At 33.1% G+C, this 18,367-nt stretch overlaps 1 protein-coding gene across 4 annotated transcripts in view; it reads left to right on the plus strand.

The window, feature by feature from the left end:
* The window catches only part of LOC117177741 (KICSTOR complex protein C12orf66 homolog), a 68,844-nt gene that overhangs the window by 28,660 nt on the left and 21,817 nt on the right, over positions 1-18,367 (plus strand). For 3 of the 4 annotated variants that reach the window (XM_033368640.1, XM_033368641.1, XM_033368642.1), the window contains 3 exons: positions 7,468-7,614; positions 7,685-7,836; positions 7,918-8,058. In XM_033368640.1, coding sequence (XP_033224531.1) covers positions 7,468-7,614; positions 7,685-7,836; positions 7,918-8,058 — 440 coding nt within the window. The remainder of the gene's footprint in view (positions 1-7,467; positions 7,615-7,684; positions 7,837-7,917; positions 8,059-18,367) is intronic. The other variant, XM_033368643.1, reaches the window with a different exon arrangement.

Raw genomic sequence — 18,367 nt, forward strand, 5'->3', positions numbered from 1 at the left:
GTTCTGTTAGAAATGAAATGTCCAAAATACTCCGTACAAATACCTAATTATTTTATCATTATTTTATAAATGTTATATATGCTCTCTGCTTTTTTTCTGCCTGTTAACCTTCGTTATGATATATCTTGCCTCGTTAGTGCTAAGATAGTACCCAGCATTGTAGGACGATCATACCCTGACTTCGGAATACTCTGTCTCCGCGTAGAGAATAAACTTGTTCAATTGATTCAGCTAATTTTAATTATCATTAAAAGATAAATTTTAAGTTAGTTTGTAGAAGGAAAAGTTGGAAAGAAAGCTTAAGCTGAACCTCTGCCTTTGATGTTCCTATTGCGCATCTTCTTTTGTGTATTCAGTTTTATGTAGACTGGGTTCATAATAAAGATCGGTAATTGTTATTAGTATAAGGACTACCGCAGGGGGCCCAGCTCGGTTCCCCTCGCGGACCAACGATTCCAATTTCTAAGTCCGAAGGGTGAATATTTTATATCTTAAAAAATATACATAAGAAAAATACGTTTAAAAATATGGTTCATGCATTCTAAAATTTCTAAAAACTATAAATACAACTGTCGCGAAAACAACTTCTTTTCCTGCTTTTTTTTAAATAAAAAAACTCACGTTCCATCTTTGTGAAAAATGGTAAATGTTCAGAAAAATTTACATCTTATCTCCATGTTAAACGTTGTAAAATAGTACAAAACACCTAAAAAATAAATTTTTATGTTTATAAAAAATTATATTTGCTGTCATTGTAAAAAGTTTGAAAGTCGTCTACAACGGGAAAAAACGAAATATTACGCGAAAAAAAATTGTAATCAATTTAAATTATTTCATTGGTATTCCTGTTAACAGTTCGTGTATTTTAAACTTACATAACGTCGTATAATAATAAATAATTAGAAAAAGAGAGTTTAAAATTTGGAAATTTAACTTATCTAAACTGTAGATTATGTGGATGGCTTCTTTATCGAGTTTCAACTTGTGGGTTTAGCGCCGTGCTTAAGACTCCCGACTGTTAAGCGATAGATTTAGGTATAGATATGTAGGAAATGTTAAAAATGTTATTTGTAATATAATTCTTTAAAAAAAAAGAATATATATATAGCCGTGACCCCAACTTTGACATTCAAAGGTACTGCGCTTGCAATAACTATGCGTAGGAGTAACACGGCCCGACTTATTTTTGTTATTGTAGCGGGTTGTCGCGTCGTGATCATCATAAGCATCCTAGCGCAAGCGCAGTACGTCTAACATGAGAGACAAATATTAGATAATCGACGTGGAATCGAGGCTCGAGAATCGATTCTGCCTTCGATTCCACCGGGCGGAATCGATTCCAAAAAATCTATTCTCAAGGGCAAGGAATCGATTCTTTCTGAGAATCGGAATCGAGTCCGGGATCCCTAAATTCGACACTCGGGCTTCGGCGATCGTTCTGATGTGGTCGTGTTTGTGCTGTAAAATGATTTTGGTTGCAATATGAAGGTTTTAAATCTGTGATTGGTTCGCCCTTCGCTTAGCTCGCTAAAGATTTTGATATGAACTATTCAAAGTTATCTAAATTCACATTATTCTTTCCTTAATGTTGGTTCACCCGCATTGTGGCTTGTCAGATTGTGTAAATGTGGGTAAAAACTGCTTTCTTTTTTTAGTGCATCCTTGAAGCTAAGTGTTTAGTAATTGAACCTAAGTTTTCCTTGAGATTTGTTCGCCCGTCTCCTGGCTCGCCTAAAGTTCCTTTACTAAACATTTCAGACTTATTGGAATTTATAAGGTTCTTTCTTTCCGCAGTGTTGGTTCGCCCGCATTGTGGCTCGTAAGAGCTTATGAATATAGATAACACAAGGTGCGTTTTAACGTTTTTTTTTCTGTAAATCATGTAAAGTATTATAACTATTTTTCTTAAGAATAAAAAGAATAAAGCCCTGGTGCTCAAATATCGACGAACACTTAGCTTCAATCGGCGAATGCGAATAATTCACTGCGCTAGATTTAGCTCAAGGCCATCTTCAAATTCCGTTTAGCAAAGAGGCGAGACAAAAAACAGCGTTTATTACTCCGGATGAAACATGAAAGCTTTGGATTAAAGAACGCTCCATTTTATTTTTCTAAATTAATTCAAAAAGTTTTAGGACCTTTGCGAAATAAAGTTGTAATATTCTATCTTGGATGAATTTTTTATTACGGCAGAGACTTGGCCAGTAGTAGAAAGGAGGGCCGAGAACCTTCAGAAACGATAATATAATGTTAGATGATCAATGAATACGCCGGTTACTAGATGTTCTAGGTATGTTCAGAAGATACATTCCTAAATTTGCTGAAATCGCAGAACCGTTATCCAAACTGTTGTGAAAGAATAATGAATTCATCTGGAATAAAGATGAAAATGATGCATTTAAATAAGTAATTAAGAGAGTATGTAGTAAACCAATTTTATGAATTTACAACGCTCAAGCTACGACAGAACTACACTGCGATGCTAGTTCTAAAGGACTTGCAGAAATGCTAATGCAAAAAGGCTGTGGTGCAAAATTTCATTTGGTATACGTGATATATAGACGATCTAATAATTACGAACAATGTTATCAGTCTAGCTAGCTAGAATTACTATTGGTCGTTTGGGCTGTCGCTAGACTGCACATACTTCTCATATACATCAAGTTTAAAATCTATTAAATGAATTTACTTTCGAAATTGTACACATATCAGGCCAAATAATGACTTACGTCGATGTGCTTAATAGAATTCCCAGTAAATCCTCCAGTAAATAGGGAGGAAATCTAAGAGCGATCAAGCGTTTTCACTATCTTAGAACTGGAAAAAGAAATCCTTTTATTTCAGCATAGTGATGAAAGGCTCGAGAAAAAAATCGGTCCTGCGAAAATCTGAAAACGAGAGAAATTATTGAATAAAAGCAGAGATTTTAGGCTACAAACTAATCAGCAGAATCCTATATAATTGCGAGGATAAAAAAATTATACGTGGTTCCTGATTGTTTATGCAAAAGTTTGGTGAAACACTTTCATAATTGCAGAAGGCATACGGGAGTAGACCGAACATTGACTAAAATAAAAGAATACTTCTTCTTTCCCAAAATGAGAAGTTACGTGAAACAACATATTTACTCATGTTTGCAATGCCTTATGGGAAAACCCAAAACAGGACAACAAGCAAGGGTATTGCATCTCATTCAACCTGGAGAGCGACCCTTCGCTATTATACATGTTGATCACGAAGGAACTTTACCAACTACTCGTGGAAAAAAATCAATATGTCTTAGCAATAGTTGATAATCTGACCAAATTTTTCATTATGAAACAGCAAAAAGATGTATCAGCAGAACCTACAGTACTGACACTTGAAGACATGATTATAGACTTTGGAGGATCCGGCAGAATCTTTTGTGATAGAGGTACATGCTTTACTTCTCAAGAATTCCAACAATTCTTCTAAAAACACGGAATTAAACATACCTTAAAATCAAGTCGTCACCCTCAAGTTAATGGGTTAGTAGAAAGGATTAACGCACCGCTGGTGCCAATAATTTTGGCTAGCATCCTTTGTGCCAAAGGTCGTGATTGGGACTTACGACTACAAGTACAAAAGGACCTTAATGAGTCACCTAATACAACAACCGGAAGAAGTCCATTTAGAGCTTTTTACGGCTTTATAAATCGACAAGGTTAGAGCAAACTCCGAAAACTGACAATCGATAATGAAGAACGATTGATATACCCCTAGTAATTATTCAGAAAGAAATTCAATCAAAAATCAAAGAAGGACAAATGAAATACAAGGTTTCTTATGACAAAAATCGTCTTGAGAATGCCGGAGACATCGTCTTGATGAGCACTCTGAAGTCTGTACCAGGGGAGTCTTCAAAATTTCGAATCAAATTCAAAGAACTTATTATTACAAGAATATTACCAGGAGACAAATATGGTATTGTTAAATTCGTAAGGATGGCCAAGACAGAAAGTACGCTTCAACTGCACACATCAGTCAACTAAAAATCTCGAAGCAAAGTTTAAGTTGTCAATGATCAGTTTCACGTCATAAATGCTGAGATCGCAAGCTGGCAAAGAAAGTAAATTCCCAGATTTCATATGTAAAATTCGCTTATGAATTAAATTTATCCTTCCTAAAACAATAATTACCTGAGGACAAGTAAAAATGTATATGATGGCTGAGTGTTCGGGACAATTTCGCTAAATCAAAATGTTACTAGTTAGAAACTTCGATAAACAAAGATGATCACAAAATGCCCTAGTAGGTAGTTCATGCTAATGATCGATACGAGCGAATCTCATACATGTTTGATGATCTCATACATGTATAAAAATACATCGCGACGAACATAGATAGAACTTCCTTCTTTCTGAATTCGGTTAAAAATAAGGGCAATATAGCCTCGGATCTCGTTGTTGATTAATATTTTTAAAACCATGCCAAAACGTATGTCCGTCCTTGAGAAGTAATTATGATGTAATACGTGTACATTAACAGTTTTTCCTGAATATTCCTAAATTTTAGCTCTGGCATTATTGTAGATTGAGGTCAGCGGAGACTATCGAAACATTACGAAAGTGTTTAATTTTTTCTTTCCTTAAATACAGTAAATTAGAAAAAATACATTCAAGACAAAACGCATTTTAATAAAATCAAAGATTATTCCGAATACTACTTTACAATGGAATATCTAACCGTACGAAAAACAATTGAAATAGTTCTGGTGTCTGGAGAAGCTGGAAGAAATCTTGATAATGCTGTCAATCTCTACGCTCAGCTTTTTCCAAATATAATTGTGTCACGTGCTTCATTTTATCGTACTCTTACAAAATTCGTGATTACGGAATGTCCCAGAGCAATGTTTGAAAATTTTTTAAACGTAATAAATTTCATCCGTATCATGTCTCTTTACTTAAAGAACTTCATGGCGCTGATTTCCAAAATCGGGTAGCTTTTTGTCAGCGGGCACGTGAACAAAAAAACAAAATCCCAAATTTTTTCGTTTGTATTATTCTCTGACGAGTCGTCTTTTACGAACCATGGAATAGTTAATCGACACAACGTGCACTACTGGAGTATTGAAAATCCGCAGTGGCTTCGTGAAGTCGAACACCAGCGTCCATGGACTGTCAACGTATGGTGTGGAATATAGATTAAAAATTAATACTTACTTTCTCAATGTAAATTGTTTTACACGAAGCCACGATTTCGAAGTTACGGAGAACTACGTCAGGTCTCGAGTGTACAAGAGAAACAATTGTCGTGAATATGAAGTACCAGTATATTCGAAACTTCTCATTTTCGACAGTTGACTCTTTTCCTATGAGCGTTTGCTGTAACGGTATCAGGAAAAATCCTTAAAAGCGACATTTATGGTAGTAAATCACTCTTAGTATCATGATGTGCCTTTAGATGTACGTTGTTCCCGCATGAGTTGGACAACTAGATAGTATGTATCTTAGCTGCTCGGAGTATGCATGCTACGCTCTGCAGATATCACCGGGAGTGTCTTGGCTCAAAATGAGGCGACGGATTTTTAAAGTGGGCAAACGTTAGCTCATACGACATCGACTGTTCCTTCACATTTATGTGGAAGATGCCGTGCAACCTTTTCTCATGGACTGTTCGCTGAAATTCTTCTCCAGCTACATCGTGATGCGGACCTTCAGATGTAAGTACTGCAGATATATAATGGTCGATGCATTTTGCACACACCTGATATTGAAGACCAGGCGATTCTGTCGACAAGCTCAGAGTTTTTAGGGATGCTATTAAGTTTTCCACCTTTCAAATAAACCTAATTCTATCTTTGTGCTCAGTTGATGTATGCGTCTTTTGGTCTTATGATCAGCCATGAGTCACAGTAAAGAGTATCTTTCTACTGGTGAGTTATGATCGTGTATCCTTTTACTACTTAGTAAAAATAACTCTATGAGATTTAGCGTCAACCCTAGCTCTTTCTCTTGACCTTTCTAGAATAGAAAGTTAACTAAGTTTTTACTGCACCAACCTAACTGTTTAACTATTCTTTGTCTTGTAATAAACACAGCATGAACAGGAGCTTTTGCTAAAATGGTCTTTATGTGAGGGGAACTTTATATCTGTATCAGAAAAATTACTGATCTGGATAATTTTAATAATTCATACAGTTTAATTTTTGATGATTTACTATTCTACGATACTCTTGATACTATTTCTTCTAGATTCCATTTTTGTTAAAAGACAAAGTTGCAATTCTACTCTGCTGGTTTCTATGCTCATATATAATACATTTGTAAGTTGTTATGTTTAATTTCAAAATTGGTGCGTTTTACCTTCTGCGTTGTGTGTTAGGTTAGTAGTTCCGAGTGGAATTTCACTTTTGGAGTCTATTTATTGAAGCAGGATGCTATACGAACCTCCTTTAATAGAAAATATTTATTTGAACTTATACTTTTGCAACTTAGATTAAAAAATGCTTTCCTAATTTTTTTAACATGACACATTTTCTTTTTCCAAATAATATATACATGTCTAGTTTTTTGAAAAACTGGAGTCAAAAGGTCAAAAACTTCTTTTTTGACACTTCTTGGAAGCCTATAAAAAATCATTGCCAGATGATCGAGTCTTTCAAACGGTCGCATATCAGATTCTGGGCTTTCTACTCGAAGCGTAATGCATTTTTTACAGCACGTGACTGAAAAGAACGGTTCTCAACGGCTCTATGTTAATTGCCTCAAGTTTGCGGCCCGATAACTTCAAAACGAAAGGTTTAAGGTTCCATTTAAGCTCATGTGGACAATTCTACAACGTGGCATTGGCTAGAAATGATATAGTATCTTTCTCAGCGAATTTCTAATCTACGGCAAAAATCATAAAAGATTTTCCGAGACTGTTTTGAAGCGAAAGAGCATGTCGTAAAGTGTACTCAGAATACAAATATATGGAGTGATCTTTTATAATGACAGTTATATAGGCGATAGTTCATACCTTTTCAAGATTCATACATACATAAATGTCATAATGTACACATTTTTCGAGATTTTCTCAACGGATCGCGCTTTTAACAAACTTGTCAGTTGTGCATTTAATTAATTTTGATACAGCACTTTTACATCAAAAAATTTAACCGCGTCCTATTCTACTAACTTAGAGACTCCTTTAGGATCTACTTGAACGAATATCCTTACGTCGTTTTTCTGAACCGTGCTTTAGGTGAAATTATATGAATTCACGTGTGATTACTGGAAAAAATCTAAGCTTCTTTCGAAAAATGTTTACTAAATATTTACCTTTTTTTGAAAGTGCTGATGAAATGACATTAAAACTGAGGTAGTCAAAATCATTTTCTTTACTCGGTAAATATTTTTCGAACTCTATTTAGAGAAATTGTATTATTTTTTTAATATACAATATTCTTTTAAAAAATCAAAAAGTAAAAATTCTAATATATATACAATACTTGGTTTTACCTAGGAAAAGGAAAGAGAATCATGTCGTTTGGCACAAATGGGCCCATGGGGAATGCTGCTAATGCACCTTCCTCAAATAGCATTAGCGGAACGCTCTTACGTGGATTTAGGTTTTCTGCGCACCAAGAACAAAGGCTTCCTTCGAAAGGACGTAAGGAACTTATCACCAAAAATGCAACCTAATACTTAAAACTAAATATTACATAATTTTTTTTATACAGAACTCGTTAAAGACAATGTACGAATCACTAAAAGGCGACTTGAGGAGAGTCGAGGAAATGACGAGGGGAACAAACGCAGTAGGAGCGACTGTTGCTGAAGTTTCCAGTGAATTATCCGAATTCGTCACAGCGCGAATACAATTAATGGATTTGTTAGTTATTCATTTTACTTTATATATTACAGAAATTAGTTTTGAAATTTAAATATAAAAATAATTTTTTTACATTTATAGCTATGAAAAGATGTACAACATGAGTGCCACCAGCCGATCAATGAATCATCTTGATTTGTTGCAAGATATTAAAGTTATAGTTGACGCACATTCCCTATCCTGTTCACATTTGGCATTAACTGCAATTAAAGCTGCCCTGACGTACGTTCTGTTTTATAACTAACTACTGAGTGAAAAATCAAAATTAATTTAAGTATAAAGTCCTTTATTTAAGTTGCATTCACTAGGTAGATATAATTGTTGGTAGAAAAGATTTAAAATCCAATTTACATACATATATTTAGATTTTGAATGGCTCTGTATGGCTTCCGTGTGCCGGAAAAAAATCCTTGTACCCGTAAACCAGGAATTAACTATTTTGCATAGTTAGGACAGTCGCCAATTTTGATATCCTGGTTGAAATAAGAAGGTTTATATTGCAGTGTTTCCTTTGTTCTTTTAATCGACGAGGTGAGCTTTGCAGTCCCGAAAATCATCCAGTCGTTAGGTGGGTACTTGCCTATTCCAATAAAGCGTCATTTATAGTAATCAGGACAGATTCCTTGCATTGCAATTTACTATATATTCGAGATTGAAAATAATTAGTGACGAAATCATGCCGTTCAAAAATATGCATTACGAGTGGAGATTAAAGCTTTTGTATATATCAGCTTCAAGAAGATGAAACCTGATGTCATTCATGGAAATGCGAATGCTGCTTCGATAGCTGTAGCACGCAAATTGAATGTGGCGGGTAAGAAATCACACTCGGACTTGGTTCTAACTAGTGGTGGATAACCTAGTAGATTTATCCTTGCAGGAGCGGTTTCCCATTTGCTTTCCATGGAAAGTTTTGGTGAAGTTAGAACGTTTTATTATTTTATCTTGCTTTATTTCTGGGATTCACTGTGTGCTGATGTTACTTGGAAGCCTGGTGTGTCTAGTCCCCTTAGTCCATCTATTTGCTCCTGCTAAGCCTCTGGGGGGGAGGGGGAGGTATTGCTGAAGGCATCCATTATATCAAGGAAGGATCCCACAACACACATTCCCTGTACCAGCTGCTACTCCAATGTTACTACGACAGCATTAAGCAAGTATCGACAGAGTGGTCTGCCAGAAATCACTCTTCCGGATGAAAGACTTTATACTGATTGGCTGAAAAGCTTTTTCAGGGCCGTAACCCTCCTTGCCAGGTTTGGAAATGAAGGCCGCATTATCATCCTTTTATGCCAATGGCACGTGTTTTTGAGCAATGCGTGACCTGAATAGTTTCGTCAGTGGGGGTCGATCAAAGCCACGCCCTTTTGCAAGAGCTCTGGATAGATGCCGCGCGCTTCTAATGATTTAAATTGGCAGAAAAAAAGCAGCGGTTCATTTTGTCTTCCTGATATGGCTACCCTTATGGATTTTGAGCCGCTGAATCCAAATCTAGCCTCAGAGTTTCTCATACACTTCTCAGTTTCCCCCTAGACGTAGAAAATAAGGAAACATCTAGGGATATTCTGGACCTTATTTTTGTTATACCTATATACGCGAAAATAAACGCATAGATATTATATTCTTAAGTATAGCGACTATATTGACTTAATTTGTACACATCAATTCTCTAGTATGCACTTTGGCGGGTGAAATCATTCACTCCTCTGTATAATAATGGCAATACCTTGAATTTTCCTAGATTTATCCTTGCTAGAGGAAAGCGAAATCACACTGTCGAATTTTTGTGTATGAATTTGGACTTTACGAGTCCTAACACATAAGAATATTACACCCATACGCTTATTCCTTCGTATACTGTGTCTTTATCTAAAACAAGGGATTTTTAATTGAATTTACATCTTATATAGTGAAAAAACACATTATTTTACAGAAATATCTGTCGAAAAAAAGCAATTTTTGCCCATTTATTGTTATTTTCAACTGATTATAAACTTAAATAGACTTTTTTTGAAGAAAAATGAATTCAAAGTAAGTTTTTAATAATTTATACATCATATATTCACAATCTAAAAATCTGCCTTCAAAATTAAGTTAGAATTCATATTTCAATTCGAATCGTCTATTATTCGTATTCTTTGCATATTCTGGAAAAAATTGGTCGCTACACGCATTAATTAAAGTTAATTTAAGCTGAAAATGCATTGAAGCTTACATGAAATAGTTTCGTGGCTCGTGGTTTATGTATGGGTCATACATTTAATATTCATCTTGAAATAATCTTGTTTGTTTCTACCAATTGGGCTGTGAGATCGGACTAAAAAATAGTTATCAATAGTCGAACTTAGTTGGGTAATATAATTTTCAACTTCCATAGGCAATTTAGGTTCAGGTTTATTATCATCAGAAATCTCTGGTTAATATCTTTCGTCACTTGATATTCTTATATTTGAAGGAATAAACAGCATAAACGTGAAGCGATAATAGCAACGTTTGCAAACATGATTTTCTGCTTGAATTATCTTCTCCGAAAATCTTTTCTGAGCAATAGAGGTAATTCTTTTAACTGCACGAATCTATGTTGATGTGTGTTATGTAATACCTTTTTACGAATTTTCTTGAATTCAGGTCATTTCTTTTTCTTTTAAGTAACATTTTTTTTACAGTGCTCATTTTAAACGGTTATATTAATTTCTTAACTCCTTAAGTAATACTCCGATAAAACAAAAATCATGTATAAAATGCACAATTGATTTCTAAAATAATTTTCACTAGTTACTATATTAAAAAAACAAATATTAAATTGCATTAAAATGTTTATGAAATTAAATTTTCTTTATGAGAGCATAATTGCATCCAAAGTTTCGCAGGAAGAAACATTAACTGGAAATAAATTAACCAAACTAATGGCGATAGATTATTTAAATTTTACCATGACACAAAAAATGTCATTTGTTCAGAGAAGTAAGTGCTGTACATTCAGTGAATAAGTAATTGCAAAGGTGCTAGCACCGTCCGTATACACAGGTCCGGAGGCTCTCGTGGCGGGGAAGTTCCCTTACGTCTGCTAACAAGTTTCGCTATCCTGCCACCGCGCGATATGGCGCAATAGTCGAGTAGTAAGCAATCTCCAAAAAATACGGTTTGTGGCATAAGGACATAAATAAATAATTTTTTCAGTATTTCGAAAAATATTTGTAAGAACTATTTAATATGTAACTTTGCTTATCAGTAAGTTTTTGTGATCCAGATTCTTTACTTCCGTTAAATTTCTGACATTCCAATTCAAACATAATTATAAATATTAACATATCTTGTTGCATTATTTTAATTGTTTTATATTGTTCAAAATCACTTTATTCAATTCAATTATGATCTTATAATGTTTAATCTTTACTGTGAAAATATTACTTTGATTGAGTTTAAAAATGTATCCATATATGTTGAAAATATTGATTTTTTCACATCAAAATTACAAATTAAATCACCACTACTCTAATATTACAGCCCCTAATGGCAATTTGTGGAAATAACCGGACGCTTCATTCAGGGAACTTTCCATTCCACGAGAGTCCCCGGACCTGTGTGTACGACCGTGGGTGCTTGTGATAGCATTGTGATTCTATGGTTATAAGAAAAATACAGTGATAGCCGACTTTATTCTTATTTAGGCGAAAAATTCTAAAAAACGCAATATAAAGAACATTGTCAAGAGACTTTTCGGCTGGAATAACTCTGTTTCTTCGAATTTTGTGCATATCTCGTCTTGCTTTTGCACACAATCCAAATATCCTTTTTTCAGTAAAAAACAAAAAAATCGTTTTTTCTCTTAAAGACGCGAGAGCAAGATACAGTCTCATTAATTATTTCATCAAAATAGTACCAACCTAGAAAAAAATCATGAAAAAAAATCACGGGCCTTTTTGAGAATTTATATTTTCATAAATTGCGTTACGAGTTTTAAAAGTTCGAATACTCATAAATTTGCAAAAAGAAATTTCTATGAAAGCGGTGAAGTACGTGTCGTATTTCAACAACAGAACAACATATATCATCCAAAGAAGATTCTGCGACTTGAACGTGATCAGCCTACAATGAAAATTTAATGTTAGACCATGATCAACATTTTTCTCGTGAACTGCTAAACGGATTTCGATGATTCTAAAAATTGAAATTTTTAAATACCTACATTTCAGAAATGTTTCCTACGAATATAAAAACATTGCATTAAAAATAAATGGTTTATAAACAAATTGACTTTTTTTTTTAGATACGTAAAAACTGCGATTTTCGTTTTATGTTGGCCTATTTGGCATAATTTGACCTAAACTACAAATACAACCTTGAATAAAAAAACTGGTATGCAGAAAATTCCAATGAACGCAGATTGTGACTGCTAGGTCAATACTACAATGCTATACAGGTCGTTAAAAAAATTGATAATTATTGATTCATAATTATTGATTCATAATTGGAATAATAGGAAATTTTGTTCTTCTATCGCAAAATCGATTTTTTTCTAATTTAAGCTCCTTTTATTGATTAGTCGAGAATCAGAAAGAGAGAGGAAAATCTTATTGCTTCATATGTCACATAAGATATCATCAAAGGTTTTTGATGATTGCTGAATTTACTTTAACGTTAATTACATGAGATTTAAAATTAGTCTCTTCAATATCTTGAAAGCTGTCAGAATTCTCTAGCATAGAAGTCAGGGTAAAGGCCATTTGTTAATTATTGAAGAAAATAAAACAAACTTATTGTTTGTAAGTGCCTGAGATTTTTTACTTCGAGATTCCCATTATCATAACCGATGCGATACTCGATATTTAATCGCATCTTAGATCAAACTGGTACTTTACTGTTGCAATTTAAATTAATTAACTAAAATCACCGAACTAAAAGAAATGTCTGTTTTAAATACGAGTAATTCGAGTACAACGCTTTTCCTACGCTGCATAGTGGGCCATTATAAAAAAAGTTAAAATTGGTTGAAACCAACACAAAAATGAAGTTTAATATGCTGAATTATTTGTAAAATTGGGTAAAAATGAAATTAAAGCAGTCCGGCTACTGGATAAGCTATTTAAAGTTATGTCTTTTTTAAAAATTTTGAATTAAATCAAAAAAGTTTTTCAGTTCATCAACTAATAAAGTAAGTATTGATTCTTATGCTTGTTAATATTATCGTTATGTAATCTCCAGCACGTCGCAAAAAATCAATAGTGAAAAAAGTACAAAATGGCCTACCTCAACTCAGTCCTTTGGATTATAGTTCCCCGTTCATCTAAAATGGAAACCTCACAAAAAAAGGAAAGGAAGGATAGGCGGAAGTGGCTGTCTTGGCTTATGGCCTGATTCTTATTTAAAAAATATAAAAAAATTCTACTCATTTTGAATAAATTTCAAGGGAAGTTGATCAAATTTTATAAATCACCATTATTTATTCAACTGAAAAAGAAAATTCACAGGGGGAAGGATTTTCCTAACAAAAAAAAAAAATTTAATAAATTTAAATGACTCCATAACATTTACTACAGATATTTATTTTATTGGCCATGCTAAATTTTATTAGAACTATTTTCGACATAAAACTCTCGTGTCGTTGATTACCGAAATTCAAACATTAAACAATGCTCTAAAAAACTCTCTTAAAAGCTAAACGATTTCGCTTATTGGAACCCTATGCTAAGTTCGGACGCCATTATAAATTAGAATTCGATAATCGTTAGGCTCAAAATTCCGTTAACATCAAACATCAGTTCTAAGAATTAATTATGTAAATTTTTAAAAAGCAACCAAAATTTAGAAATTCTAGTCAAAATCTAGCACTTCGGATTGATGAATCAGAAATAATCCAATTATATTTAAAAATTCCTTTCAAATTTCCAAATTAAATCCATTTTTTTACGACGAAGATATCAAACGCTCCAATTTGTCAACTATATAGTCACAAGCTCGGAGCGAAAGTGTCAAGAAGCATAACGCATAGTCGGCAGGATTGATTGGTGGCCCGATTTGAGTTACGCAAATTAGCGCGTCGCATCAGGTGGGTCGACGTCTTACACCAATCGCAGCTTTCTGTATCATCGACGACCGCCATCTTGGTGGAAGGGATAATGGAAATTCTGACAGAAAAACATAAGAAAACTTTTTTAATAAAAATAACCCTGTGGTTCTAAAAGGATTTCCTCATCTCTGTGACTTTCTCCACTCAGAACCCTTAAGTATATTAATCAATGGCTAAGTTTCAGTGGCGTAGCCAAGATTTGACAAAAGAAGGGGGGGGGGGCATGTCTAAACAGAAAGTGAGGTACTATCTACAGGGGAAAACTAGGGTAATATAGTAAGACACAACGTTTCTAAATATCATATTTATTATTATATTATTACTATTTGAACCGTAACTTTTTAAATGTTGTACTCAATCTAATAACAGCAATCATATTAATAATAATAGTTCAATGTAGTATAGTATTATTTTATATTTGAATGTTTTCGAACATACAATAAATGCTCTAGCATTATTAAATACATTTGCTATACGGCTCGTTCAGTGTTTAATTTTATATTTTAATCTCTAAGCGTCGCGGGTTTTTCCATAAGAAAAATTAAAATATCCTCAGGGTTCGGAAATTGATTTCGGTGTATATTCAATAAAGCTTCACCATTCAACCTTATTTCTCCCGTTGAGTGTCGCAAGTAATCCTTCAAGTGACGAAGAGGGAAAAAGATCTTCCGTTGGTACACGTAGATACTGGCAAAGTTGCTAACATTTCCAACAAAATACAAATATTTGGAAAAACATGAGCGTTACAAATTAATCTTTCTGTCGCTGTTGTTTTTGGTCTTATCTCCTTTTTAATTGTTAAAAATGATTTACACAAAAGTTTTAATTCCGCGTTCAATTGTTCTTTGGTGCCATTCATGTCAATTTTGTAGAACTTTGTCAGCGCTTCGGTATCTTTTAAGTTGCTCGGGCAAAATACTCGAAGTGTCTGCTGGTAAGAGATATTGTAATCCTTTAAAAATTTCGTGATGGTGGAGAAACTTCGACTCTATTTAATTTATAAAAGAATCTAGAAAGGGAAAGAATATACTGACCCGATAGTACAATCCTGGCGTACCTGCTGGAATATTTTAGCAATTAGTTTGACGTGTCACAGTGCGCGGAATCTCAATTTGAAAAAAGTGCTTCGTAGCAAAACTGGAAGAAATTCGAATATGTTTGAAAACGAATATGTTTCAGACAACGAAGTTGTAGTGTCAATGCATTAACTTCTTTCACAATTTGATTGTGGATAACGTCATAGCACGCATACAAAAATTCATTTTGTATAGTTGGACTTATGTACTGCGCATTCTTATTACTATTTTCTAACATTTTCTTTAAATCATTATCGTATCTATCGCGATAGCGCAAAAGAGCTCGAAAATTACCGTCGTTATCATCTGGTTCCTCGAATACATCGTTGATGGGAACGGCATCTCTGTGACCTCGCTGAGGAAGACGCTGTCTTCCACAAAATATCACTGTTTCAATTATTGGTGCTAATTTCTTCCGGTTGTCTAATATTTGACGTTTCTTTTCATTGTCCAATTGCAAATCAATTCCTTTGTTTCAACCAGATATAAAGTTGCAGAGGCCTTCTGCATTCTCGATACTATCTTTGTGATACTCTTATTTCTCATGTTTAGAGAATCTTGTCAGTGCATCTTTCTAATTATCGGAGGGCACAGTGCATAGTTTACCTTCAAAAGTAAAAGTTTGATTAAAACTCTTCCTAGTATAAATAATTCGTGCAAATAATATCTAGACATTGACCTAATTTTACATTTTACGTTACAATTACAAAGGATTATGAAGGCTTCACTTTTTTCAACATTTTTCTATTACTTTATAATCATCAAGTATTAGCGCAAAGATCTATTTCATTTAATGGCATGTTTTGCGTTTTATTGGAAAAAAATTGAGATCAAAACAATATTATTATGGAGAATATTTCTCTTACGATTATTATTCTTTTTAATACAATTAAATCAACACTTGCGGTATTAGAGCATTAGACAACGGAAAATTTCATTTCTTTTAATGCTTGTCCTTTTAATTTGGAACTTCACGATAATTTCAGCAACACTCATAATTAGTTGAGGGATTTTATCTTCTTTTTTAAAATTTAATGCAAATAATACATTATTCAGACATTTGTCAATGGTAATATTCGTTTTCTTTCACGTCAGTCCTTTTACTTGAGAATTCCATGGTAATTTCATAAAAACTCACACTTATTTCATACATTGTATGATTCTTTAACAAATTTAATAAAGAAATTCATTATTTGGGTATTTCACGAAGTAAACCGTTCGTTTTATTTTTCAATTTCAGTCATTTTAGTTTTTACTAATCCGAAAATAGTTTATCATAGACAAAAGCGGCAAAAAAAGGTAATTCTAATAGATACTGAAGTAGCAGCCTTAACAAACGAATGAAAGTAATGAGAGATTAATATTAAAAGGGCTGAAATTGAACAAATAAAATTGTGGTCTGGAAAAATGCCCAAATAATGCATTTTTAAATTAAAATTTGCTTAAGGAAGTCATACAATGCAGCAGCTAATTATTATGAATGTTGATGACATTATCATTTTAACAGGATTGACGTGGAAAAAACGCTTTTTTCGACAGATGCCCGAAAAATTTCTCAAATAAAAAGACTTCCAGTGAAAAGAACGAATTTTTCCGTCAACAAGTGCCTGGATAATACATTTGTTGACTAAATTCATTTACAAAGTGATAGAAGTATAAAATTATTATGAATTTTACAGAAATTATAATGAAGTTCCACATTAAAATAACCAGCATGCAAAAAATTAATATTTCGCTCGATATTTGTCTGCATAATGGATATGTTCATTAGATTTCTTTATGATAAAACCAGAATGATTCTTAAGAGTTATTTATTATAATATTTTTTTAATCCAAATTTCTTGCAATATAACTTTCAAAAAATAATTTGTTTGCGAACATTTTCTGTTCATTATATTATAATAAAACAACTTTCACTAATGTTACTCTATGAAACGTGGGTGATTCTCATAATTGCCCTATTATTAAAGAGCACTGGGAACGTCAAATAGAAAAATAGTAATATTTGTTTTTTCTTTAAAAAATGGAAAAATTAAATAAAAAAGTAGATTCGACAAAACTCTGGAAAATTGCATCAGTTTAAAAAAAAAATGTTGACATCTAACTCGGAAATTATGTGTAGGCTGTAGTTATTTTGAACCAAAAAACTCATTCTTTTACACTGCGTGTTCTAGGGTCCTTATTATTCCTTAAAATATTCTCTACAAATATGTTTAGTGCATTTTTAATAACAAAATTTTATTCAAGAAAAATATTGTAAACAAAATTACAATTGCACAATTTTTTAATAAATACATTTAAATCAAAACGTGTAAAAATAATGTATAGAGAGTCCTGTAAGGAATAAAATGAGACCTACAATATTATAATGAAATAAGAATTGTAACTTTTATTTCGTAGGAAAAGGTATATGCGTAAACTCTAAATCATATAAAAGCATAATTAATTTGGAATCGACATATATGCAGCTTAGTTACCCGAGTTTCAAAAATATTCCTAACATCTGCTTGAATAAAAGAAGATTTTTTTGGTAATTTGGAACTTTCCCGTGACAAAAATGCACTAGGAAATAAATCGCCGGGGCCCAGAAATCAAAATTGAACTTGCAGTGAATTTTGGAAATTCTGATTTTGGTGTTTATTGAGAGGATCTTTATAATTTGTAGTTTACAATTTTTCTGAACATGGTTAGACTTTTGGAACATAAAAATACACTAGAAAAAAACGACAAGATGGTTGAATTAAAATTGGAAAACAACGAATGTTTAAATTATGATTTGAGTACAACCCATGTGGAAAAATTAAGGGGGCCTGCATATTTTGCCCTCAAGCCTGCTGGAATCCATGCGAGAAATCCAGGCGACATGCTAATCCATAAGGATCCAACATGGGCTTCCCTCATGGAGCTCTCACGGTTGCATTGATGAAGCCCTCTTGGTTTTCTTTTGCTAGTGCTGGTACCTATATTATACCGTGGGTGCAGTACTGCGTCAGTGCTAACTAGTACCGTACTGCTATACTCTAACGATATGACAGGAAAGTTATTTAAAAAATTAATATTAATTGATTTCGAGTATTTTGACTTTAAATGATAATTTTATTATCAATGTAGGCTTTTTGACTTGGGAAATCAATAAATAATTCTAGATGTTATTGGCTTTATCTACTAGTCTTAATCAATATTATTAAAATATTGATTAATCTTAAGATTGTGATTTTGAATTGCAATTTTGACCGGCAATCTGAAGGACCTGAAGTCATATCCCAGCGGAGCTAGAGAGCATTTTTTTTTCATTATTTTAAAATTAATCACTATTTTAATAATATAGATTAAGACCAGTAGACAAAACCAATAACATCTAAAATTTAAATATTAATAGTTCTGTTTA

Source organism: Belonocnema kinseyi, chromosome 8 (assembly GCF_010883055.1).
Source record: "Belonocnema kinseyi isolate 2016_QV_RU_SX_M_011 chromosome 8, B_treatae_v1, whole genome shotgun sequence".
In the NCBI taxonomy this organism is placed as follows: Eukaryota; Metazoa; Arthropoda; class Insecta; order Hymenoptera; family Cynipidae; genus Belonocnema; species Belonocnema kinseyi.